Raw genomic sequence first — 27,394 nt, 5'->3', positions numbered from 1 at the left:
CCAAGACTGCCTTGGCAAAAATAGATGGAAAATATGATTTAATTGCAAATTGGTGTCTGACCTCATTACACCTCACAACCCTCTGGTTTAGATCTGTCATTTGTGGCGTGCAGCAGTCAGACAAATCGGGCTTAAATGACAAACATCAGCCATTTTGAGAGATCACAGCTTTATTGAGTGTCCATCTTTTGTTGATTCAAGCAAGCACATTCTCCTTGTCCCCCTCTTCAGTCCCTCTCCTGCTCTGTACCCTGAACATATTCCCTTTTAACACATCATGTCGCCCCCAGCTATTGGTGTCAAATGCAAGCCACAGCCCTTTGGAGTCGGACACTTCCCTAGTATTTACATTCTCCAAGTCAAGTTATTCTCGTTGCGGTGGTCAGAGGTCTGTGTAGAACCTGGAGGGGATGTGCCCCTAGCAAAATTCAATAGTAACATTTCATAAGTATCTACTTACTAGGACATTTAGACTGCATTGAAAGTGTGTTGTGATAGCACACCAAGTGTCACTGCTACAGTAAATCCCAGTAGCACATTTCATTGAACAATTTTGTGTTCAGTGTCTACATAGGGGAGCAGGGAGCCTCATTGGACAAGTCCAGTCCTTGGTGTAAAAATCTTTGAGAACAGCACATGTGCAGTGGTCAAGATTCACATCCACGGCAGCCTCTAAACGATGCTCTCATCACAACAGACTGATATGAGCAAAAGTGACCTCATACAGTTAATGCTACATCCCTGGCAGTCACCCTATAGCCAAGTGATACTTGCTAGTCAAAGCACATCAGTTTGTCGTTCCAATTTTGGTGTGAGCGTGGTGAGGGGTACAGTAGGTGTTTCAATGAATCAGTTCTAAAGGAGTGATAGAGGCTCAGAGGATAGCGCTTGTTGAAGCCAGAGCACCAATGAAAAGCTGAGCGTCCTTTAAGGAGCTATAAGGCTGGGACATCCTCAGCTAGAGCTAAAGTGTGTATGTGGTGAGAGTGGTTGGTGGGCCAATTGGGGGAGGGGGGGGGGGGTGTGGCAACACGCCATTGCGACATCCAGTAGCAGTGAGCAACAAGGAGGGGAGCACAAATATTCTCTCTCATAGCACTGAAACAAGAGCAAGGCAAAGCTCCCCCATCATTTGTAATATGGGGAGGGGGGTATGAAAAATCAACACAAACTTCACAGTTAAAGCTGGACACAGATGGATTAATGTGCAGAAGCACATGGGATAGTTCTGAAAGGCATCACTTGGGCGTAGAGCTCGTTTTATTTATGGGAAATCTGTCAAAGTATGGAGTGAAGACGGTATGCTGAATGCACAGGGAAATGACACACGGACGCATGCACACAAATTGGTCCCCATTTCAGCGCCCTTTACCACTTTAAACCCTAATTATTTAGATGACCAACCCCAATCCTGTTTTTGTTCAACACTAAATCTTAGCAGATAGAAAAATAGCCGATCTCACTGCTAAATCTGTCAAAAATAGCTGACCTACAAACTCACGACTTGCAATACAGCATGTAGACCTGACATTTTTGCTGAATGTTAAACCCAGAATAGGGGACACAGCATTCAAGTGGTAAAGGGTTGAATAGCTGAGCACTTAAGTATGGGGTCCACTGTCAGACAGAAAACAGCAAGTTGGTGTTAAGGCTGCCTGGTAGTCATCATCAATCATCATCATCTGTATACAGAACATCACAGACAAACATACGTCCAACACAAGCACACACAGACATACCATGTGAGATTAAATAAGAAACAATGATGCATGGACCTCTAGACGTAATGAGAACCTTTACACAGAGCCTTGCTCTTCTCACTCCTCTACATGTCCCTTGTTTGGAAAGAAATATTGAGTTTACCTGTTTGGCTCACTCAATACAAAATTAAGCAATAAAAAAGGGCTACAGAACATTACATTTCGTTGCATATAAATCATTGGCATTTTAATTAAGCTATGTCAGTACTAATCTGAAAAAAGAAAAGAAAAAGGGATTAAAATAAATAAATCCAACACAAACCTCCCTACGGTCAATCTGTGTATAATATGAAATCTACTGGTCCAATACAATCACACTCCGTTCCCAAGATTGGTTCAGTCTATTCCTTCTCAGGGCACAGTGTCAATGTCAAGTACATAGACATCGACTCCAGAGGGGTTTCATCCTTCAAACATTATTCAAGTGTTCTATTCTTTCTTTTTATTTCTGAAAACAATGAACAACTCACATTTTATTTCTTTTTTTTACTGTACAAATGACCAAAAAAAAGAGAAAAAGATACATTTTAAAATCGCACATTTCTTGTTTAACGCACTAAGAGTGGCGACACGTAAACGTGTCGATGCACTGGTCTGGATACTGTCAGGTGGATGAGAGGAAATCATGGTTAGATCTGGTTCCCGTCCTGGGATGCTGCTTCAAATACAAAAACTTAAAGTCACCCAAATCCAAACTCAAAGAAAGAAAGAGGTGAAACTGAATAGAATTCTGTGTGTTGTGGTGGAGGGGGGGGGGGGCTTCAGAGCCATCCTTATAGGACATTTTAACAGTTTTCTTTTAAACCCCCGCCCCGCGCGCAGGGTCATTTTTATTTTGTTTCCTTTCTCTTTGAGAAATGAAATCTTCCGTTCTGAGAGGCAACAGTCTGTGTGGGCGTGAATGAGGGACTTGATAAAAACAATGTCTTCTCTAGTGCTTCATGTAATGGCTACAACATGCACTGGAGTCAAGACTATAGGATATACGCAGCCATTAAAAAAAAAAAAAAAAAAAAAGGACTCGCCATGCTTGTATCTCCTCGGCGTGTGACATAACACATGGAGCACCATGTCCCTTTTCCACCTCATAAGCACCCTCCTTACCGCCACCCATCCAAAACCAGAGCCACGTGTCTTATTGGCCCCCAGTCCCTCGTCAGCCCAGGCAGGGACGGGTGGGGCCCGAGCTCTGGGCCAATAGGAAGGCCTGCACCACTTCCTGGGTCTGCTGGGGCGTGGTGTTGACGTCCTCCAGGGCGTCGGCGACGGCAAACTGGCGGTCCCTCAGGCGGTTCCAGTTGGATAGCACGTTGTGGTACTCAAAGACCTTCTCGTAGTTCCCCACCGAGTTGTACAGTTTGATCAGACCCCGGTAGTCGTACTCCAGGCCACTGTATCCCTCTCCGAACAGCTTCTTACCTAGGAGAACATGTTCAGAGTTGCTCCTGAGATCCTCCAAAAGCCAGCTGTGAAAGGGTGCTGGTCCGACGTACTAACAGTCCTACAGTCATGAGTCCTGACATCCTACCCAAAACCAAACCCTAAACCTAACCTCACAGGAAGCCACGGGTTAGTTGTAACCTGCCACGCATGTCGGGAGCCACGTGTTAGTTTTAACCCGGCACGGGTAAGTTGTAACCGGCCACGCATGCCGGGAGCGACGGTGTTGTCAGACTAATGCCTGTCGGACTGTTAGTAACCAACGTATGCACCCCGATGTGGAAATAACATTTTTACAAAATTACATTTTTTTTTCTTAGGGACGTCCTACTACTGAATCCAGGTCAACTGCTAATGGAAACAACCAACCAACCAATTACATGACCCGGGCATGCCACGGCCTCAGAATGACTGAAAATCACACCTGTGTGAACTGAGTGGTGCAACTCCCCTCTCTCCCCCCCTCCTCCTCCCCCTCTCTCTCTCTCATTAGCAGGCAACAGTACAGCACTATCTCTATCACTGTTTCTGGCACAACAGCGCCCCTATTGGTACTAATAGTCATACTCGTGCTCATTAACACATACATAGGCGGACACGGACATTGCTGTTCCTTGGAGTGGTTGCACCACTCAAAAATCCCAATTTGTATGGTGTGTGGCTCACCGATGGCGATGGAGCGTAGGTAGAGTCTCTCTGCATCTTCGTACTGGTTCATGTCGTAGTTGTAGAGGGAGGCCAGGTGGCCCACAGACAGTGCCACCTCGTAGTCCTCCTGACCCAACAGCTGCTCCTTAATCTGGATGGCCTTGATGTGCATCTCCTCCGCCTCCTGGGTCACACACACACACACACACACACTTAAAGACGACTGAAGATATCAAATCAAGCATCTCCTGAGACTCAACTGACACTACTGTGATGTCAATGTGTTTGCTTGGGTTAGTACATGTTGTGTCCAAGAGGTCTTACATGCCTGTTTTTAACAACTTATAATACTTATGTTTTGCACTCCGTCCATGTGTGTGTCCGTTAACAGCTAATCTCCGGCAACGCTAACCCGGTCGATGCCAAACTTTGCTTGCACACACACACACACACACACACACACACACACACACACACACACACACACACACACACACACACACACACACACACACACACACACACACACACACACACACACACACACACACACACACACACACACACACACACACACACACACACACACACACACACACACACACACACACACACGATGCCAATAACGATGTCTGTTATAGCACCACCATGAGGCAGATTTTCAAATTTTTACCTATAACTGCACCGATCTGCATGAAACGTTGCATGCACATTCCCTAGAGACCAAGGAAAAACCTTTGACCTGCATTTTTCACATCTGCCTTTTATAACACCACCAGGAAGCCGACTTTTGTAAAACACATTTTTTATATTACTCCTCCATATTCTGTGCAAAAACCCTGCACATCGTTACACAGAATCTATTCTATATAGTAATGTGCTCAAGACGGATCTGTCCAATATTTCATATTACAACCCAATTGGCTAAAATTGCCTTCCAAAGTTTTGCAGGTTTTCAACAAAAAGCCTCAAATCATGAACACAGCGTATAATTGACGTGACATTTTTTTTTTTTTTTTTTTTTTAAGATATTTTTTTGTGGCTTACGCCTTTATTGATTTTTTAAGGGATAGAAAGTAGGCTGACAGGAAACGGGAGAGAGATGGGGGGATGACATGCGGTAAAGGCCGTGTCGGGTCCGGGAGTCGAACCCGCGGCACACCGCGACTGGATCACCAGTCCGGTGCCCAGACCGTTACGCTACGGCCTGGGCCAGACGTGACATTTTTCACACACTTTCCTACTAGGCATCATTAGCTACCGCGCGCGCACACGCACACACACGCGCACACACACACAGAGAGAGAGTGTTCTCCTACCTTGAACTTCCTCATGGACTGGTAGAGACGGCCCAGGTTTCCATAGTGTTTGGCTGTCTGGACATTGAACTCTCCAAAGGCCTTCTTGGCCAGCTGCAGAGAGGACAGGTGGAGGTCATGAGCCTCCTGAAGGAGACGCTCCTCCGTCTCCTTGTTGTGACAGTCGATGGCGATCTCCTCCAGGATCAGGGCTGAGGGGAAACACAAACGTGACGACTCATAACGTTGTTTCATTGGTACCAGCTGTGCCGTGTCAATTACAGGTCTGCTTGCTTGTTCCAGTTCTGTCTGTGCTTTAACTCTTTACAGAACCAGTTTAACCTGACCTCAAAATTAAAAAGAAATCTTCTAAATGCTCCAGTTTTCTGAAATAAATAATTTCACGATTAAAAAAAATAATAGCAGACCTACAAGCTCGTAGCACGCCACTCGGTGGCGCGCTATGAGCTTGTAGATCTGCTATTTTTCAATAGCTAAATTACAACATAATGTTTAAAACAACAAAAGGGTGTCCCGCCCAAAATGGGTTCAACTTTAAATGGCAACTTTGCTGATCAGATCTTTATACGAAACAGGCTACATACATACACAGCACCTTTGAGTGAGCTCTTGGGACAATGCATTGGGGAAGTGTGGTCAGATCGTAATGACTATGAAGTAAAAATCTTTTCTTTCTTTGTACATTTGATTTGCCTGCCCTAGATCTTATTTTCAACTGCACTGTTTCATGGACTGGTGTATTTTCTTATCTGCAAATGTGATGTGTTCTGCATGAGAATATATTAAATGCGCATTACGTTTGCCTGGCCAGTTGCCATCCCATGCTAATCACTGTTAGTGATAAACAGATCTCAGAAGAAAACAGAGTTTGGTTTGTTTTGTTTGTGCACTGAATATTTAGAATCTATGTCAGTGGAGGGTTTGATTTGTTAAACCCTTTTAAGTTAAAAACAGCCCATAGATATTTATAACTCAGGTTTATTGTAGTTTAGTTCTTCTGAAGCAAAAAACATCATGAGGAAACTTGTAAAAGCAACTAGGGCTGACTTTGAAGCTTTGTTGGCTGCCAAGGGACTCAAATGGGAATATACAGTGCATTTATTCATATATTCATTTGTTTTCATCCCACTTTATTTTTTAACCCCATGTACAAGCTCACAATTTGTTGCAGTGTGACATGTTGAGAGCTCGTAGATATTCTTCCCTCCAATTGGTTAATTGGGTCCAAAGATGGTTAATTTAGGAAGATTCGCCCTCCCGAATCTTCCTAAATGAACCATCTCCGTTTGGCTTCCCTGAACCCTGACCAACTCCTCCCCCAATAAAAAAATTAATCCTAGGGGAAAAACTCATACCACATACCATCGTGTCTAGGGTTGGGATTCGTTAGGATTTTAACGGTTCCGGATCCTTTCCGGATTACTCTTAACGGTTCCGGTTCCTAACGGTTCCCTTAACGGATCCTAATATAATTTTTCCCCTTTTTTTCTCACATAAATTATGCTTATATTATAACTAACCTAACCAAGTACATAATAAAAACAAATGAATTAATTCAATTATTGAAAATGCACTTTACAATTATGAGGTGGCACTATTATTTAAACTTCACCACCACCACCACCAGCTAGCCACCACAACAATATCATTGTTGCAATTTGTACTGTATATTGCAATTTGCTGTATATTAAATACAGTACACATTGCAATAATGATATTGTTGTGGTGACAAATGTTGTCTTTAATGTTCAGATTAATTTAATATGAAGGACCCCTTACCCTAATGGAAACAAATAGTGCTTTCTTGGATTATAAAATCCTTTTAGCAGACCTTGTATTGAACTGTAGGCTACGTTCCTGTGCTTTTTTCTGCAAACTGTTTATAAAGTAGGCTAATCAATCTATGGAGGTATATGCACCTAAACGCTGGGCTCTCAACAGTCACGCGATTAATTTAGAGCCAAATTCAAAAGCAGTTGAGTTGCTTATAAGTTGTAAAAAATAAGTGCAGACAAATTGATTTGGCGTGATTCATAAAATATCAGACAGAAAGACGTCGAGACATTGGCGTTCTAAATTAACACCATTAACAACAGTTGTACAATACACCTAATGAAAAGCTCTGTAGACATTAGTAGTTTTTATTTGCTATACGTTACTAGCCTGGGGAAAGTGAACCAGCCTTGCATCATCCTCATCCCCCGCCGGCTGTGGTGGAGCTGCGGGGAGTGCGGGCTTTCCACATGAGTTGTGGACTCATGTAGGCGTATTGATTTTGAGTTGTTTCATCAATGTGGACGTGCAACTGGTACAAGTTGCAACAACCTTTGCAGGGAACTATAGCATAACATTTATTCCACTTTGCGTGCTCAGCCTCAGAGTCATTTCCCTCTCTGTTAAACACACTTTGGAGATCTCTTCGACATCACTCGCTCCACGGCGGTGAGCGGTCACTGAATGCACAGAACAGTGGGCGTATCCTCCCCGACCCCACACACTCCTTTAGGTTGGGTGACGTCACCTCAGGCTCTGCTTGCATGCATGCACATTGCACAGACACAGAGGAGCTAAATGACGACTGATGAGAACCGTTTGGGGAACTGTTAATAAAAAAACGATGGAACCGGCTCCGGATCCGCAATGTCGGAACTGGGTCTGAAATGGACCCGGTTCCGAATCCCAACCCTAATCGTGTCCCTGTCTGTCTGTTTGTCTTCTCTATGGCACACTTGGCACAGGCGCCGACCTTTCTACACAGTGGGCAATGAGCTGCTTGGCTTACCTTTGACCCTCTTGGAGGATGCCAGCAGCAGATGGTCCTCAGGGAGAATGTGAGTTATAATGTCTATGGCACGTTCTGCATGGAATCTAGAGAGAGAGAGACACATTCAAGTTACCACCACACAGAAAAAAACACTTCTGAGAAAATCAAGTTGTTTCCCTTTAATAAACTTGTCGACCCACGACCGGAGTCATGGAGGTCAAAACATAATCACTCAGTGAATTGAGCACTCCTCCAGTGTGCACACACACACACACACACACACACACACACACACACACACACACACACACACACACACACACACACACACACACACACACACACACACACACACACACACACACACACACACACACACACACACACACACACACACACACACACACACACACACACACACACACACACACACACACACACACACACACACACACACACACACACACACAGTTTAACTGACTGTTAAACACTTTTGCATTGATTGTCAATACCGATGGCAAATACCTGGACAAACAGGATGCTGCTAGTCTTAAAACCAATCAAGAACCACCACCATCATTGGCACTAGTTCTCTGTGCCCATCGCTATTCAATGACCTTCAACAACACGGTAAGAACAAGCCTACACACTGTGACACAGCAAGAGTCACAGTCCACCGTCTCTGTAATGTAATTAGCCTGCAGGGCCACAAATAGCAGTCCCCAGACTCCGTCCAGGGCTTCCCCGTACTCACAGAGCGTTGTCGAACTTCCCAGAGCTGTACTGGTGTACATAGGAGGAGTAGGCCAGGTCTTCATGCGCCGTGGCCACATGGATGTTCTTCCCCCCAAACACAGACTGTCTGATGTCCAGGGCCGTCTGGGCAGAGAAAATGGGGTGAGACACCAAAGATGGTTTCCGTTATATACATTTGCAAATATACACACACGATATAAAATTGCATGTTTCATGTAAAACATTTTTTTACTTATTATTTCTCCTCATACTGTTAATATAAACAAACATACTTGTGTGTCTCAATAACTGACAAGAGTTCTGTACAAACTAGCAATTTGAGTTATAAGCTTCTGTGTACGTGTAGTAGTGTTCCATATCATAACCCTACCTCCTCTAAACAAAGGACAAATACCTAACTTTACTGAGAATTAATCTGGAAGTAGCTTCTGAATAGAATAGAATTTACCACACTGGTGTTCAGTAGTAAAGGATTTAGGATTAGCAACATAAGTTTGTCATTTGCGTGCTCAATACAGACAGGACCTACCTGGTAAATGGCAACGGATTGGCATATGTTGTCTACATTTAATAAGTAAAAGCCATAATCTAGCAGCGTGTCCGAGTATTTGGGATGCTTGTGTCCAAAGTGTTCTCTGCAATACAAAAGAAAAGTAAGTAAGTAAAGTCAGTAATTAAAAAAGTGATTGTTTTCTTAAAAGGTGCTACAACATGAAACCACTAGATGTTGCACTACACTCCACCTCTGTTACCCATTTGCCTGAATCATACCTGCATCAGTTGCCTTTAATTAAGGTCAGTTGATGAAACAATCATTTTGCACCCGACTAAATTATCAAAATGATTATTTCACACAAGAATTATTTTGTTAAAAGTGATACTTTTATGTTGCACCTTTTAAAACCAGTGGATGTTTTTATTATTATTTGTCTACATAAAAATCTGACCTATAAAATATGATCCATTACCTTGCTAGGAACACTGCGTGTTTGATCAGCTGTTCTGCTTTCCTGAACTCCCTCTTCACCACACAGGCCTGCACTCAGTCAGAGAAACATTCACAACGTTGAATGCATATTAATACAGTATACGAGTAGTTATAAAAGTGGGATCCATGGAACATGGTTCGTAAAGGCCTTTGACATGGCGAATTAACAGTTTACTTATAGACCTTTTCTCACATTGTGAAATTTATGACAAGCCATACATGGTTATAACATTAATCAAGTGAGTTTAATTTAGGTTAAACTCAACAACAGTGTGTTTACAGTTAACATTCTGTCAAAACAGAATAACTTTAACGAAACATACTCCCAAATAATATCACTGCATGCCATATACATCCTATGGTATGTCAACCTATCTGCTGTGAAAAGTTTGGGGATTAAGGAGTCCTTCTGTGTGGTTGTTTGCCATGTAAAGTGGCAGGCAACCACCCCAGATATTTGTGCTGAAGGACATGCAATACAGGTCTCCAGACAGAATCAAACTAGCAACGTGTCATGTGATTTTGTCATTGCCGTTGACACAGTATCCAGTCAGCTACCAGTATGCTTCATGGATCAGATTTCTATGATAAGCTGACCATCAGCTTTCACCAACATGCAGTGACGTAATGTGACAGGAACCAGCGATGTGTAGCTGACCTTGGATGCTTGTCTGAGGACATCCACCACTACTTTGACAGGCAGGCCTGGTGTAATCTCCTTCATGGCTTCTATACACCATCTGTATGCCTGTGGGACATGACAGGGAGTAAGTCTTTAACAGATATGTGAAAACAGTCAAGTGAGGCTCACTTAAATTTCTACTATATTTTAGTGTATCTGTTCCCAAGTAAAGACCAACGTGGGATTCATGAAAGGGTGTGTAAAAACTTGATTTGTGTGGACATCAGGCGTATCAGATGATGGATTTCCGAATGATGCACACAATGCAAATGTGTGCATCATTTGCATCGTTTCATGCCCGGGTTAACGCCATAAAGACCGGATGAATCGCTCGCCAAATGAAAACAGATCTACACTCTTACAATGATTTGCATTCCAATGCCTTGCCAGCTTGTAGATCTGGTGTATTTGGCAAGCGAGTCCCTTGCGTGATGGATCTGCTGAACTTTTGTTAAGAGTGAATGAAATATGTTTCTTATATGTATAAATGAGAAGAAACAACTTGGGTTTAACGTCGCAGGGGCAAATAATGGGCTAATGAAGAATGGCAGGATATTATATAAGCCTTTAGTATAAAATCTGATCGTACACACGTTTCGTGAATGTGGCCCATTGTGTCGGTGAGGTCCAGACATCCCCAAATGAGTAATTTAAAAGCTCACACATTGCATAAATGTAAAGCATAATTCATCCAACACATGACCCATATATGCTGGAAATATCAACCTCAAAATTATCCAGTGTAATCTACAAACATTCTTATCACATATGGCTACTACCTCCTATAACACATCACAGAGACACATTCTGCTGCAGAGTAAGTGTCAGCTTTCCTGTTTTTACTATATCGTTGTGTATATTCGTACGTCTCTTATAGTTTTGATGAATTGAAAATGGTGGGCCCTATTGTAAACGAGTGTAATGCTTTATGGTGTCTTCCACTCACAGTTAACAGTTTTTTTGTATTGAGTCGTACTTGAAATGCACTGTAATTCTGCAAACTGTTAATAAAACAATCGATCAATTTCTGTACAGCCAGGCGTACCTCATCGTAGTGGCTTTTGGCGAAAAGCAAGGCACACAGCTCGCCGTACAGCGCTGCCTTGTTGGCCAGGTGACCATGTTTGGCTAGTTTGTCCATGTAGGATTGGGCCAACTTGAAGGTCTCTTCCCCCAGGTGATACTTACAGTTGCCATTGCGAACATGGAGCAGTCTACGGACAGGGAAACAAAAAGAGATCTGGTCACTGGCAGTGTTGATTTCGTCGACTAAAACTAAGACGGAAAATGTTCGTCGACTACGTTTTTTCACCGACGAACACTGAATGGAAACTAAATTAAAACTAAGCTATGGTGACTAAAACTAAGACTAAATATACTGACAATTGTCAACAAATAAAAACTAGACTAAAATGTTAAGAAGGGACTAGTGGACAAGAGATCCAGTATAAGTCATTTTACACTTGGTTGCATGCTGAAAATAGCCGATCTACAAGCTCACGTGTCGCAGTGCGACGCGTTGCGAGCTTGTAGATCGATTGTAAAAACTGTCATTACGACGGCATCAAAGCCCCGCCAAAATACAATTTAGTCGACTAAATCAACTGTAGATTGTCGACTAAAACTAGACAACTAAATCAAGACATTCCAGGTGACTAAAATGTGACTAAGACTAAATGAAAACTATTCAAGAGACTAGGACTAAAACTAAAATCTAAATGTGCTGCCAAAAAACAACACTGGTCACTGGGAGGTTCACGGTAAAAAGTTGTAAAAGCTGTCCGTGGTAGTTAACCCATTTTGGGCGGGGAACCCCTTTTGGTGTTAGCATCATGTCATGCTTTAGCTATTGAAAAATATCAGATCTACAAGCTCATAGCGTGGCACGGAGTGGAGCGCTACGAGCTTGTAGGTCTGCTATTTTTGAAAAATCAAATCTGATCTCAGGTCAGAATGGGTTAATGAGTTAAGTTTTAAGATGTTTTAAGATGTTGATTCTAGATTCTACACTGTGTGAGCATCTCAAGACCAAAGACATTGGAGTCTGACCTGACGCAGCACTCCACAGCGCGGTACCAGTGCAGGACCTCATCGTGGAGCGTGCACAGCTGCAGGCACGACAGGAACACTTTCTCTGCATCCCCATACCAGCCCGCATCAGACAGGAAGCCACCTACAATGGTACATTATGGAGATATTAACATTAGGTCCAAAGATGAACCTTATTAACTGCACACACACACACAATAAAATGGGACATATGTGCCCTTAAATGTAATACGGTCAAATTTGTTGATGTTATATTAATTCATGGCATTGTGAATCAATGCAAAAGCTTTTGGAGTACATACTTTCTCCAAAATTCTCAAATATAACATATATACTATGATAAGACACTCAAATTGTCTATCACAGTTTATAGCTCTATTTTGTATGTTTCAGCAGCTTTCTCCAGATTAAACGCCTCTACTTTAAATTGGGGAAAATATCGTACAGTCATACCGTCAGGTCCTTTTTATTAAATCACAATTTGTAACAAAATCAATTAAAAATGTGTCTCAAACTCGTTTTTATTTTATTTACATTTGTCAACTTCTTGCAATTATATTTCAAAAGTGGGGGAAATTGGGGGGGGGGGGGGGGGGGGGGGGGGGGATGAAATAGCAGACCAACAGCAGACCAACATCTTGATTGAGATCTTTATCATTTTGTGATGATTCCAGGAAGTAAGAATGTACATTTGGTTAACCAACAACGTTTCCCATTACTTGTAGGTTGCAGTAAACGGTCATACGAGGACGGAAAATGATCGTTGGGCAGAGCAGACAAACCCGTTCTAAAGCAGCATGTTTGGGAAGTAGCTCAGTAACAAAATATAACAAGCCATGTGCTCGGTTCCACTTCTCAGAAACTCATCTGCTAGAAGTATACAAAAAAAATCGAATGCCTGCTGAAAAGTAAACATGGGTCCCTGTAACTCACATGGCACATTATGATTAGTCCACCAACAGGTTGCACCACCAGACACCCCTGGTATATTCATCTAGCTTATATTGACTTGTGTTTTTGTCTTATTAGGCCTTATTGATGTGCTCACTGCTCACAAATAGCCAAATTAAATATGGGATTCACTTTTCGGCCTTTTGGTTTGTCTATACGCCACTGGAATGAAGGGAGAAAAAAAATGGACTTTTTACATTTCTAAATTATGTCAGGTGTCTGACAAGCGCATGAACACAAACAAATAGTGAGTGTGTTGTTGTCAGTTTATTTTGTGACATAACCTCTGCACAAATAGCTTGGATACAGGGCTCCTTAAAAATAGGACAATCCGAGAAAGAAAACTGGATGGATATGTTTTAATGTTTGGCTACCTGGCAGGAACACTCTAACATTATGTTCCCCCAGGCAAGTCATATCAGGGCATACTGTATGTAGGCCACCAGTTTTTAATACAGTACCACTGCACACTCCACAGACACATTGGTGGTTGTGGAAGAAGTTAATCTTGTTTGATCCCTGCCACCTACCCAGCACAAACCCAAACTGAATGGCCTTCTCTTTGACGTGGGCGTCAGACTCTGCAATGTAGGAGCAGCGCCGGCTGAATGAGTTGGCAAGGACTGAAGCCACCTTCACGCCATGGTCCATCAGAGCCTGGAAGCAGTGGTGCAGTAGATGTCTAGAGAGAGCCGACAAAACAACACAACTAAGTCACTGTGGCAACAATGTCATCATGGTCCGCTGTGATGCTTGAACCCATTCAGGGCGGGAACCCCTTTTGGCGTTTTAAGCATTAGGTTATACTTAAGCTACTGTATTGGGGGGGGGGGGAAAGTAGATCTACAAGCTCATAGGCGCACTACGAGCTTGTAGATCTGCTATTTTTGAAAAATGTGGTGCAAATCTTTGAATATATATTCTTTCAGAATATACTAATCTTGACGCTCAAATCTGGGGGGGGGGGGGGGGTCCCTGGAACAACATATTTTCAGATGGGGGTCGGCGGCCAATTACATATCATTTTGGGGATTCTTGACATGAAAATGTTTTGAGAATGACATAGAAACATGCGTTTTTCAGAAAAGTGTTTAAGTGGCTTATTGTTGGCATCAGCCAAGCAACAAGGGCCTCTATCCCCCTTTACAAGGCACTAGACAAGGGAGATGGATTGCTGATTGAGTGCCACACAGGTATGTATCAGTACTTTGTAGAGAAAAGGCCTTGTGCACACCTACAAGGACAGGTGCGTCGAAGCAGGGCAACCAAATGCGAATCATGATAAGAAAGGGGTCCCGCACACCGTCTTCACTTATAGAGCAGCAGTTTTATTCAGAGTGACAACGTTTCGGTCTAAACGACCTTGACCCGAGATACCTGATGAAGGTCGTTTAGACCGAAACGTTGTCACTCTGAATAAAACTGCTGCTCTATAAGTGAAGACAGTGTGTGGGACCCTTTTCTTCTCAGTTACCACACGTCTACCATGGCTACTCATATGCTGAGCTAGTGGTGCCCGGTATCGAACCCAGAAGCTTGCATATCAAAAGGAAAGCACTCTACTGACATAATGATGACACAATTTCACACAGAGATGTCATCACTCTGAATGACAGTTTGCATTCTCTTTCTCTTGCTGTCGGCTAGCTAAGCCAAATAAATTTTGTTGCCATTTGTACCGATTTAACAAGTACAACATGGTTAGCAGAGTTAGTACAGTATGTGCCGTTGAAGTGGAAAGAACAAGGACCTCTCGGTTGTTTCTGTGGAGCCCCTGACGGGTAAAATAAGAACATAGACATAGGATTGTGGCTGCTTTGGAGAGGTTATCCTTTAAGATGAATAATCAGTTGGATAAATATGATCTGAAGTGGGACGTGTTCCTGTCATGTTGCAGGTCCCTTGGTGTGATCCATGGACAGGCAATGCCCTCTTGATTGTTTATTGTATTACTACACATTATGATACGGTTGATGATGCTGCGTTTGGTCGTGTAAATAATGTAAACTATTTTCACATTTTTATTAGATTTTTCCTTATTTTTTTATCTTATCTATCTTAATTGTCTATCCATGAATACGTACTCTGCTGTTGTTGCTTGTGTTTGTATTGTAGGTTTTCTGTTTTATGTGTTTGTAAAAAATCTAAAATAAAGTACTGATCATAAAAAAAATAGAACATAGACATAGGGAACTAAGGCAAATACGGTGGGTGGGTGGGGGGGAATTAGGTCAACAGGTGACGTGGTCACACTCACATCCCACAACTCATGTATTCAGGCTTGTATAACCAGAGAAAAGCCACTGGTTTTAAGTCATGGTCCACAGGGAATGAGACACGTTGCCTGCCTGACGCTTAGAAGATAAGACAGCTGACAACAAAAAGTGGCACCTTGCGATTAGCTTTTTGAAGTTGATGATACAACTTGCTGCTCATTATAAATCTTAAACAACCATGGGCACGGGTGCCAACATTGACACAGGGGAGGGTGATCACTGGCACAAGAGAGGTTTTATTTATTTATTTATTATGTATGGTGTCATAATTATCAAGAAAATAAAAATATGGCACGTCATGTCAAAAAGGTTGCTGAATCCATTACAATAATTAATTTGTGTGTGTGTGTGTGTGTGTGTGTGTGTGTGTGTGTGTGTGTGTGTGTGTGTGTGTATTTGGAAGGAGTTCGGGACCTGGAATTATGTCATTTATTACATGATTTTGTTGAATTCTGATTTATCAATCATAACACTCTTTTGTTTGACAGCACACCGCCATTCTATTAATTCATGTTGCTATGAAAGCGGAACATTGTAAGCCAATGAAAAATATTCCATGTCAAATTATTTATTTTGCTTGTAATTAGCCATGTAATAAAGCAGGATAATGTATAGTAAGGTCAGGTGGTCAAGATTCAAGGTTTTATTCATTGTCTCTCATATACTGGTACTGTACAATAATAATATTCTTTGTTTTGGCCACTCTGATCACAGTCACACGGAGGTGCATATTAAAACACACATGGAGGGGCCTAAACACAGACGGGTCAAAGCAGAAGCGCTTCCTTTCATACAGATGTTTGTTTCCATCCCTGTGTCCCATTGTGTTCTCTTACCTTTTGTCCGAGGCCCGTAGGACTTTGGCAAAGACCTCTAGTTCACAGAACTCCCCACCCAGCTGGCAGAGCCGGCCCTGCTGGTAAAGCTGGGGAGAGAAAGAAGGAGAGAGGGGGACATTGAGACGAGCATGGTGAGCAAAAGGAACTCTGTTCACTCACAACAATGTGGATGACAGTCCATCGGTGAGGAAACAAAGGTGATGGGCGAGTCATCAAGAGAGATCAAATGACCTCTGAGCAGAAGGCTATGCCCATATTATACCAGGGGTGCCCAGATCGCGATCTACCAGTAGATCACAAAGGCTGTGCAGGACACTGCAGGTAGACCACATGACATGGCCCTACAACATATCTAATTTAGATCAAATAATAATTTGTCACCTGACACTTGAATTAAGGTGTCTTGATTGATTGACTAAAATGGCCGTTAACCCACAATGGAATACTTTATTTTCTAGAGTGTTGTGCACAAATCAGTAGCATTACAGTTATTAAAAAAATAAAAAAATAAAAATAATAGAAAGTGCGTTTGTCATATTATGCAATGCCAGTGCCGCTATTCAGGCAAGTTTCTAAGCTATTTTCAGCAATGGGATATTTTTGGGGTGGGTAGATCTTGTTGAGCTGGTCATTTTGACGGTAGCTCTCAAGTCTCAAGTCAAAAAAAGTGTGGGCACCCCTGCCCTGTACACTCTGGAATTAGAGTGTTGGACATGACATCCTGGAACAGTATGGATCAAATTACACTTCATTTGTAGTACTCTTTATTGTTGTTGAGCAAAACTACCAAGAAGTATATTTTAGTGTATTTTATCTTAACGGTATTAAAGTTTATACATAGTGTAACTCTGAGTAGCTACTCTACTCTACTACTAGTAGAAACACAGAGTAACTACTCTACTCTACTACTAGTAGAAACACAGACAGCCCAATGACATACCGTAACCTATAGTCAGGATGGAACAGTTGGAAGTGATTGACACAGCACACCTCAGTTTAGCTCCCTAACTGATTAAAAGAGAATTCCATACTAGAAGGCTTTCTTACCTTTATTTGTAGTTGTTACGTCCCCAACAAAGAGGTCCAGGTGTTAATTTGTGCAAAAGTGCATTATTGGCTATTTCCCCTAATATAAACCTTCAATGGGGGTTGGGTTTTTGTGATAATTCGCTTATTTCAATCAAAATAAGTAGTAAAGTGTCCCGCATGGGATACTATTTACATTATTAAGAGAGGATATATAAAACAAAACAAAAAGATTTTTGAGCAATGGAAATAAGCGAATTAGCACAACACCTCATAGCCATTCAATTCAATGCAATCATAAAGGGCCTATGGTAGGGGAAATAGCCAATAATGCGCTTTTGCACAAAATAACACCTGGACCAACTCTTTGGTGGGGACGTAACAACTACAAATAAAGGTAAGAAAGCCTTCTAGTATGGAATTCTCCTTTAACTGTCTTTCAGTGTAGTCAAGTACTTATCGGACAAACTAGGATCAATCGAGTAATCAAACAGCTGTATTTTTCAAATTCCAATGTCATGTGTCGTTATTAGTTTTATTACACCTGTGATAACTACAGTTAATCGCTTGCGCATTGTTTTGTTTTCTTGTACTATTGTCTAACTACAGCCAGGTTACATGGTGATAGTACCATCACCGTCGTGTCCTGAAATAAATGGTGTTTTAACAAAATAAACACTGTTGGAGCAAAGACTGTGTGCAGTCTTCTCCTTCTCTGTATGCATCTACCTTTTGTCCAGCACCAGCAAGGAACTGGATGTGCACAAAACTACATGATGATAGTTTGTAGCTTGCACTCAGGTTACCTAGTACTTTGTTGTAGCTTGTTAGGCATATTCCAGAACGTTTTGAATGAGCAGATAGAAAACCCATCAGTTACATTTATTATTCTTACATCGGAAGACTTATTGTCTGTACTACAGGACAGCGTATTTTTATTTTCAATGGAAAAAGACAATTATGTCCATCTAAAATGACTTGTCGGCTGTTTAGGCCATGTATATGAAACTATCTGCCCAGTCAATCAATCAAGAACGATAGTCTAATTATGTTTCTGTTTTTAAAGCAGGCTTCAGCATACTCTGCACTGCAGAAGTTCAAACAAAGCGATTCGCTGATGCCTGGCATGTCATCAAAATGTGCTGAGCTGGAAGTTGGTATACTCAGTGCCTCTACATGTTGGATTCTGTGATGGATATCATCCAGTGTCACTACTGGTCTACGTTCCACAATTTAGTTTTTACTCCATTATAGCTCTTTAGCCGATATATTACAGAATAAATAATAAGTTATTCATGTGTCATGATGAGGCATGCAAAGACCTTTCTACTATTATTTTATGGCTTTCTGCTTTATTTAGGGCAGGGCAACAAAGAGTCAAGTGACTAGAGCAACACAAGTCATGAATCATAAACTGAACCCAGGACATTAGTTATGTGGTCAACAAGTCATGAACTGTATCCCACTCTTCTGGGACAAAGGGGCAAATAGGGCTGAACAGCAATGCAAATATAAATGTGTGTGTGTGTGTGTGTGTGTGTGTGTGTGTGTGTGTGTGTGTGTGTGTGTGTGTGTATGTAATTACAATCATACTGTGTACATTTTCCAATGAAACTTTTTTATATAATCTCTGACTGGTATTTTTTTCACAATAAACAAACATTCCAGTGTTTTTCGATAACTTCAACACTTAAATAATCTTGTAACCATATTAAACTTTGAAGTGTCACACACCAAAAATAATGAACGGAAATGAAAACTGTGCCAAAAGAGTCTTGTTCCCAAGGTCAAACTCAGTCAGTATAACAGGTTCGGTCCAGTTTGAAACCGTTGGGAAATGTTTTAAGTTAAACAGGCTAAGCCTATCCTAAAGGGATGTTGGGAATGTTGGGAGCAGAAAATCAAGAACTTGAAGAGGTCTCTGGTTTGAGAATACATCGGTTTCTCTGTGAAATACAACAAAGGCTATTATTGCAGGATCTCTGTATAAAAGTGGCTAGTGAAGTGAGTGATTGTAAATTTGTGATACATTTGATGAAGCAACAACCCCAGTTCTTCACTGACTATTTGTTTTCTGATGACTACTCTTCTTCATAATACTAATCGGTTGGTGACCTTGAGTATTTGGCTAGCACTTACAAATGGGATGAGTCTTCCTGCTGCTCTGCTTGTTTGCTCCCACTCATATTGCCTTTTTAAATCAGAGGAAGTAGTCTTGACTTGACCTCAGGATATATTTAAAATATTGTGAGTGGGAATCATTCTGGACTGAGCTTTCCAAGCAGTCGAATATGAGGTTGATACAAGATTGAAAAAAGTCAGTTAAGGCCTGCCTCAATTGGGATTAAAAGCTGTTGGACTGGGATTGTGAGCCTGGTGTCTCAACCAGTTTGTGTGTATGTATGATTGACGTAGCATATAGTTGCAATGTCCTACATTCAAATTCAACTCTGTATGTCATTCCGCCCCTCTACCCTTCTTTCCCAATCCATCTCGATTGTACAGTCTATTGTGGGAATATTTTTGACTTTCCAGGTGATATTCATGCTGTAGGCTCTAGAAATGTATTTTTTTTAAATGTATGTGAAAAGCCAGGGTGTGGTGAAATTCAGTTGCACTGCGGGGGCGGGGGGCTCACTGACATAACTGGAGCAGGTTTGCAAAGATCCAATGAACTTGACGAGTGAGCTGTGTGCACAGTGTCCTAACAGTGTTGATCCAAAGCACATTACAAGGACAGGAAGCTGAGCATGAACTCAGGGGAGCATTCAGTAACATACACCTCTTCCCACGGTATTTCCCGTCACTAGAATACTCGCTGCTCTGCTAAATGTTGTGGCTATCACACTTTCTGTTAATGTAATCTACTATAGAAATATTAAGCTGTGCCGCCTATGAATCCTGCCTGTCTGAACATATACTCCGCTGGCTTTGTGCTAAAGAAGAAGTGCTTGCAGAGTCCTTGTACTTTCTGAGTGGTCCTGTGTAAGTGGTCTTGTCACTTCACCATGTTGCCAAATTGTAATTTGTATGAATACTAATGTTTGAATATTACCAAACTGAAATCTATATTTAGCAGGTCAGGTTTATATCTTCTTGCCATTTAACAATGATCCATGTCCATGCTGCTGGCATTGTGCTTAGTTGTTTAGTTACAAGTTAGCTCAGCTCTCAACAAGGAAATAGAAAACATAGAAGATAAATTAATTCATGTCAACCAGCTCTAAGATCAAACTAAGACGTTTTAATTTGAAAACACATAACTTCTGCTGTGCAGAACCATATTTTTGTTGTTTAACTAACTAATACTTAATTTTTGCTCAATTTTGAAATTAGAATTATCCTATTTTGAGCAATATCAATAGTGGTACCACACTACCAAGTGCCAAACATCAAATGAACAATGAACATTTGTTTCAATCAGGCTGCTCTGATTATAACAATACGAATAGTATTAGGTAGATATATATATAGATGTATATAGGAATATATGTATATAATATGTATATAGGAAGATATGCACACTCACAGAGCACACAGTGTGTCTCTAAAATACACATTCCCGTTTAGTTCTATACAATCACAAGTCTAAGAACATTACCCATCATTGTGACAAAAGAGACTAACAGCATTTGTGTGTTTCAGCACAGACGCATGCCTGCAAGGACAAGTTATGGCAACCTAAAACGAGTTAAACACCCCTCCCCAATCTAAATCCACAGTCAAATAAATGTAAAATGGCTGACAAATGTCAAAATATGATATGCCTGGCCGGTACACAAATGCACACATTGCACAGAGATTATTCCTGACAAAACTGCTACAATTCTTGTGTGGTTTTAATTTACAATTAAAACATCTTAGTATAGGTGAATTAAATAGGAAACATTATTGAATACTATTCTTCCAATTAAGTATTCCATGATTGGGGGGGGGGCTCACTAAATGTGACAGTACAGTAAAATTACATTTTATGAACTTAGAGTAGACTGTTCTAGCTGAGTAAAACAGCATGTTACTATAACAACAACAACAACAACTAGTAAACAATAGTCAGTCCTGAACCCTGACTAGTGTGATTGAATGGGTCTTGTTGATATCGTCCAGCCCTGCCCAGTGCATGCATATGATATGCCCATTAAGTTAAGAAGACCCCTGGGTGGGAGGATCGGTGCTCTTTAAATCAAAACACAACTAACGTTACTGTAAGCATCCGACACGAAACGGGTGATTATTTCACCAACGACAGCTTCGATGGCAAAAGAACAAACAATGAGTAATTCGATTGGTTTTCAAAACTTTTTTACAATAGCAATTCTGAAGAATGAGCTTGGTTATAACCCAGCTAAGCTAACTCACTGCTCTCTTTTTGACAGAGCTCACTTTAGCAGCTAAGAGCTAAAACGAATAACGATCCGTTCACTCGGACGGCCTTTTGGGCCGCTGACAACACCGGGGAATCGATCCACCTCACCTTATAATAGACGTCGAACTGTATGTTTTCTGGCAGCGAGCGTATGTCCCTCCTGGAGCGGCTGTAGTTGTCCACCACGGCCGAAATAGCCGTGTTGTACAGCGTCTCTGGGATCCATTCGAGCTCTACAGCAGCCATATTGTATTCTCTCTCCCCTCTCCAAAAAAACCCCCAACAGCAGCCTAGGATAAAAGATTCCAAGGATGAGACGGTGACATCACTCAGAGGCCATCGAGCCCTTTTTCGACAACTGTAATCTGTAGTCGTGTGATTTTTTTTTTGCAAAATGCCCGTACATTTTCCTTTCGTCCTTATTCTTAAGAAGAATAAATTACAACCTTTTAGATAAAGCACTTCCGCTTGATGGCGCTGAAGCCCGATTTATACTTCGGCTACACCGGAGATATCAGCCTACAAGCTCACAAGGCGTCACGAACGCGATACGTTGTGAGCTTGTAGATCGGCTATTTGCGGCGCGCGACACGTACGGCGGAGGATAGTATAGGCCCAATCGTTACATCACTGATAAATCCTTGGTGTTGACAACCGACAGCCCTCCTCCTATCCTAACTCTAAACAGCTACATCTGTTACCTACCTACAGTAAAAAAATATATATAACAATAACTTTATGTACGAGTCCCCGTCATACACACCTTTGAATTCTAGCTAGTGATAATTGCACTTTAGCTGAGTTACGACAATCCCATGAGCGCTGTCCGATTTTACATCCCTCTCCTCCTTCATCTCTCTCGCTGTCCGTTCTTTCCTTTGCAGACAGCTTTTCGTGCATCGGGTGTTTTGTTTTCCCTCTTTAGCTCATTATAATTTACTCCGTTCCATTTCCACTTCCACTCCCTTTACTCCGTCCATTATGTACTGTCTGTAAATTGAGATTTTGTTGAGTGTAATATTGGTTATTATTAGAAACAATTAGGCATAAACATTTGTTGTGTATTTGGACAAAAAAAGTACCTTATGCCTGTCCGTGCCTCGACCCCCGGCGCATGCTTTAGTAGGTAGGCTAATGGTATGATGCAATTTTTGGCAAGCATTTTTAACATTTAATGAACCACATGAGTCAGATCTCTAATAATGCCATGCCAGCATTGTAGATATCCATAATCGCATCGCAATTGTAGGTTATTCTCACTAGTCATATGGTAGGCTAATTTGCATTCCAAATTGTATTTCAAGATATATCTGTCCCATTACAATTGGCTCAATATCATAAGCAACATCAGTGGTGTCCATTAGTTGTGAATGTGATCCCTAATTGTAAACTGGTTTGTTCCCTTTATTAAAATGATAATAATAATAATTCTGGATGTATACTTTTTGTATATGGCTATTCTATATAGGCCTATTTCATTGATTAATGATTGACAGAATATGTATGCCACTGGTGATAGATTGTAGGCTTAAAGGGATAGTTCAGAATTTTTAAAGTTAAGCTGTATGAAATACTTGCCATTAATATAGTGGTTGCAGTAGGCTACTGCGCAATGGCATTTGGCCTGGGTCTGTTATTGGTAGGTTAATATCCACAGTTTATCTGTAGCGCAATTAACCTATTGTTCAAGCTTCACACTCCAATACAAATGGAACTATTTGAATAAAGGTTGTACACATCAGTGAAATGAACCTCTGGGAAAATCCCTAATTGAGAGTGTAGGTGTAGGGCAGGCTATAGCAAGCGCATACCACAGATCATATAGGATAGGTGCATGGCTAAAAGGGCTTGGGCACTACCCTACCATCTCTCTATATCATTTGATAAAGGCATATTAAAAACATGACTTGTACACCCAATGAAAAATGTCAACTTCTTTGCAACGGGCCATTGCGCTGAGCACTGGCAGTGTTTTACCTATACTTGTGAGGACCTCTGCTTGGATTCATGCATGGTGAGTGGGGCACCGACCATCTACAAGGCAAGCTCACAACGCGCTGCATGTGGACGCAACACTTGGAGCTTGCCAAGCCGTGTATATCCACGGATATTCCAAGCCGTGTAGCCTATATCCACGGCTTCCGTGACAATTACCTAAACCAGAGAGAGATGTGCACGGTACACCTGCACATGTAAAGCCACCTACCAAGAAAGATGGATCATATTATGATTGGACTGGGTCTCCAGCTATTTTATGCTGATTATTTTTTCTTTTAGTAAGGAATTCTGAAACTATTTGTGCTGTGTAAGCCTCAGGTATCCAGCTGTACACTCAGTAGATCCAAACATGGACTGTTGATATTGCTATTTGCTAAATAAAAAGTACCCTTAGACTGTGTTATAAGAAGAACATTGTTTGGTTAATTGGTTGTTCCCATACATACTTTCCTTTTATTTGCAAATTATTCAAAGTTTGTTTTAATATATTGCTTCTCAGGTGATATTCTATGTGTTGCATTACATTTTCAAATGTATATACTAATAAAATAAAGTAAACCATGATTTCCCAAATATTCTAATACACCTGCGAACACGCCTCTGGCTCGCTCATTGGCCTGTAGCCACGGACGGAAGTCAAATCCATCCTATGCGAGCTAGTCTATTTGGACTTTTCCTCCGAGGTGGAAAGCCTGGTGACGCGAGGTTAAATTGCTCCCAATGAGCAGGTTGGTGCCTTGCATGATTTTCTCAATTTCTCCGCCATCGGTGTATGAATGAATGTGTGTACAGTGTGAATGGGTGAATTTAATACACAATCTATGTAAAGCGCCTTGGATATAGGCGCTGTATAAAAGCACCATTTACCATTTATATAGGCTACAGTATAGGTTAAATTCGTCCTCTGCATTTTCCCAATCCTGTGAACTTGTTGATCTGTTATTTTCAAATAGGGTTAAAGTGGTTAAAGTACTGATTTTGATGCTATTAGTAATCACATTTAGCAGGGACTCCCCTGAACTCAGATTCCCTATGGCTGTCAAGTTCAAGACAGAAGGCCTTGAACTTCACACAACAGTTGAAAGGTTAACTACTCTTCAATACACAATCTTTTAAAATAGTTCAAATAGCTGATCTACAAGCTCACAATGTCTCGATGATGTAGATCAGCTAAAATATCTTTAAAAAAAACACTTATTGCACACATAAAAAACCCCCAGGAACGTGTTTGTGCGCTAATAATTTAAATAAGATCTGGTTGCAAAAGGGGTGAAGTGGTCCTTTAACAATTCTCCATCATTTAGCTGGGGACCACCCTGGAACCCCTTCAAACCCACTGATATACTGACCTACAAGGTCAACCCACCCTCAAGAATAGCAGTGGTGAAACTGCTATGCTGCGTTCTGCCCGTTTCACTTCGTGAACTGATGTACACTGGTAATTGGTAATATGTGACGTGTAGTCATAGGCAGAATAGATATGATAACACTTATTCCACACTGCAGAACATATAAACAAACATGTGAGAAATAAAAAAAAACACACCTGTGTGAAATGAGGGTCGCTCTTATCATTCATCATCTCATTCCGGCCAATCACAATTACATCAGTGTCTGAGCAAATAGGCATAGTGTCTATTATACATCATGACGATGTAGAGAGCACCCCTCACACAACTTTTTCATACTATTTTAATAGGGCCTAAGTGGTATTTCTTTTCACAATGTGTGAAAAGAAGTGGTCAGTGCGTGTGGTTACTTTTTTCTTCCTGGATATAATGTCTGGGTTTCCGAGGCTAGTGTGGCTGCAGAGTAAAGCCACCATGTGCTAAAGGTGTAATCACAGAGCTATCTGGTCGTAGGACAGTGTCTACAAGAAAACATAAGTGGGTTTCAGATGAGCCGATCTTAATTTGTTAACTGGACAGCGTGACAATGAATTGAACATTTTCTGTAAACATACAACTGGACAGTGGACAGCAGTGAGACAGCATTTGACAGCCCTCCTGGGAGTTGCACCCAAATCCCAACATATAGCTGGCATGTACTACCTACCAGGGCTTTGTTTGCTATGTCATCATCGCTACTTACCATCACTACTTGCATGTGACTAAATACATTTAAATAGGGAGGAGTAACTCTGTTGCAGTGGTTGAAAACGAACCGTCCAAAGCCTCAACTAATATGACACTAGTTGGCAACAGGCTGAACACACAGCATCCACAATCATGTACACTACACATAAAGGCACCTACACATGTCTCAAATAATATGAATACACACATTCAGTACACCCTAGAATTAACAGCAAACAAGAACATGGCATTTAATATTTAATAACATTTTCTCTCTCTGGGACGGCAATCTGGACTATATTTTTAAAATTGCCTGGTTAGCAATAGCCATCATCTTCAGGTGAATGGCCCATTGACTTGTGATTAATGGTTGAGTCAGACCCATTGAAATATTATAGAGAACATTGATTGGGGTCAGGGGACCCCCAGGGGTCCTTAAGGGAGTTCCAAGTGCCTCCCCAACAATGTGTTAATATAGCATCAAAATCAACAAGCCACTATAAATTATATACGTATGTGAAAATAGCCGATATACAAGCTCACAGTGTTGTGTGAGCTATAGGGTGGTCCCCCAAAAAACATGTTATAGCATCAAAATCACCCATTTGAAAATAGCTGATCTAAGCTTGTAGATTTGATGATTAGCCGGCTAGCATGGACAAGCACATAATTTAGTGCCCAATATAAAATCCCAGGGTGATGTGATCTAACAATCCTTTCTGACATTTTGTTCGAACATAAAACTCATCAGAATTTCAGAAAAGCTTTATGTAGGGTCCCGAAAGGGGCTAGTGTCCATCCTAGCCCTAGAACGGCTCTTGTTGTTACATACAGTATGTACAGTATTCTCGTCTCCTGTATACTGCTACTGCTAGTGTTCTTTGCACTTCTAATGGATATTTAATCCCTCCTCGTGGAAGCACACGACAGCCAGACATTCAGCAGTTCTTTTCTCTTTTACGTTTTTAAATCACTAATTCTACTACCGGTATTTATGTTTGTCAATCTACAAGCTCATGTGTTGAGACCTTGTAGACAGCTTGTTTGTCTCTGTACTACTTGTTTGTTGTGAAAATGACAATGTAACATTATGATGATCTGTGTACCGTCAAATATGTAAATGGGAAACTATAGCAAAGGTCTCGTGTACATTTTGTAAATACCTATGAATTTTGTAAATATCCATTAATATAATAAAATTATCATTTTGAACCATGAGAATTGTGGGTCTGACCACTTGAATTTGAGGTATAATCTTTCAGTAGTATGGTAAAGTTTAAAAGAAAATGTGTAATTCACATCCACACGGTTTACTAATGTTTCTGTACAATACTTACAATGAATCTAAAATGTACCTTTTTATACTTCATATTTTATAGAAACAATGTATTCAGATATATTATATTCCTATAATATTAGTTCAACAGTGAACAGTGAAAGTTAACTATTCTATTGCA

The 27,394-nt window shown here is 41.1% G+C and overlaps 1 protein-coding gene across 1 annotated transcript; it reads right to left on the bottom strand.

The window, feature by feature from the left end:
- Positions 1 to 152: 152 nt before the first annotated feature.
- On the bottom strand, positions 153 to 22,744 carry appbp2 (amyloid beta precursor protein (cytoplasmic tail) binding protein 2). Its single transcript, XM_083772896.1, has 14 exons — positions 22,628 to 22,744; positions 21,973 to 22,154; positions 16,470 to 16,558; positions 13,888 to 14,039; positions 12,407 to 12,530; positions 11,403 to 11,571; positions 10,334 to 10,423; positions 9,656 to 9,723; positions 9,217 to 9,322; positions 8,686 to 8,810; positions 7,950 to 8,035; positions 5,168 to 5,358; positions 3,867 to 4,032; positions 153 to 3,179 (listed from the first exon to the last, which is right to left on the bottom strand). The coding sequence occupies exons 2-14, from the start codon at positions 22,108 to 22,110 to the stop codon at positions 2,917 to 2,919; spliced, it is 1,767 nt and encodes a 588-aa protein (XP_083629022.1). The 5' UTR covers positions 22,111 to 22,154; positions 22,628 to 22,744; the 3' UTR covers positions 153 to 2,916.
- Between the last annotated feature and the right edge of the window lie 4,650 nt (positions 22,745 to 27,394).

This window comes from Protomyctophum parallelum (assembly GCF_964188405.1).
Source record: "Protomyctophum parallelum genome assembly, chromosome: 9".
NCBI classification, from domain to species: domain Eukaryota; kingdom Metazoa; phylum Chordata; class Actinopteri; order Myctophiformes; family Myctophidae; genus Protomyctophum; species Protomyctophum parallelum.
This window is presented reverse-complemented; position numbering and strand designations above follow the sequence as displayed.

Bases quoted from the DNA above. Each gene is read 5' to 3' on its own strand.
- appbp2 (XM_083772896.1), bottom strand. From the start codon at position 22,110: ATGGCTGCTGTAGAGCTCGAATGGATCCCAGAGACGCTGTACAACACG. The intron at 14,040-16,469 runs GTAAGAGAACAC...GGCTCTCTCTAG, and splicing joins CTACGGGCCTCGGACAAAAG to ACATCTACTGCACCACTGCT. The intron at 8,811-9,216 runs GTAGGTCCTGTC...TTCTCTGCCCAG, and splicing joins AATCCGTTGCCATTTACCAG to ACGGCCCTGGACATCAGACA.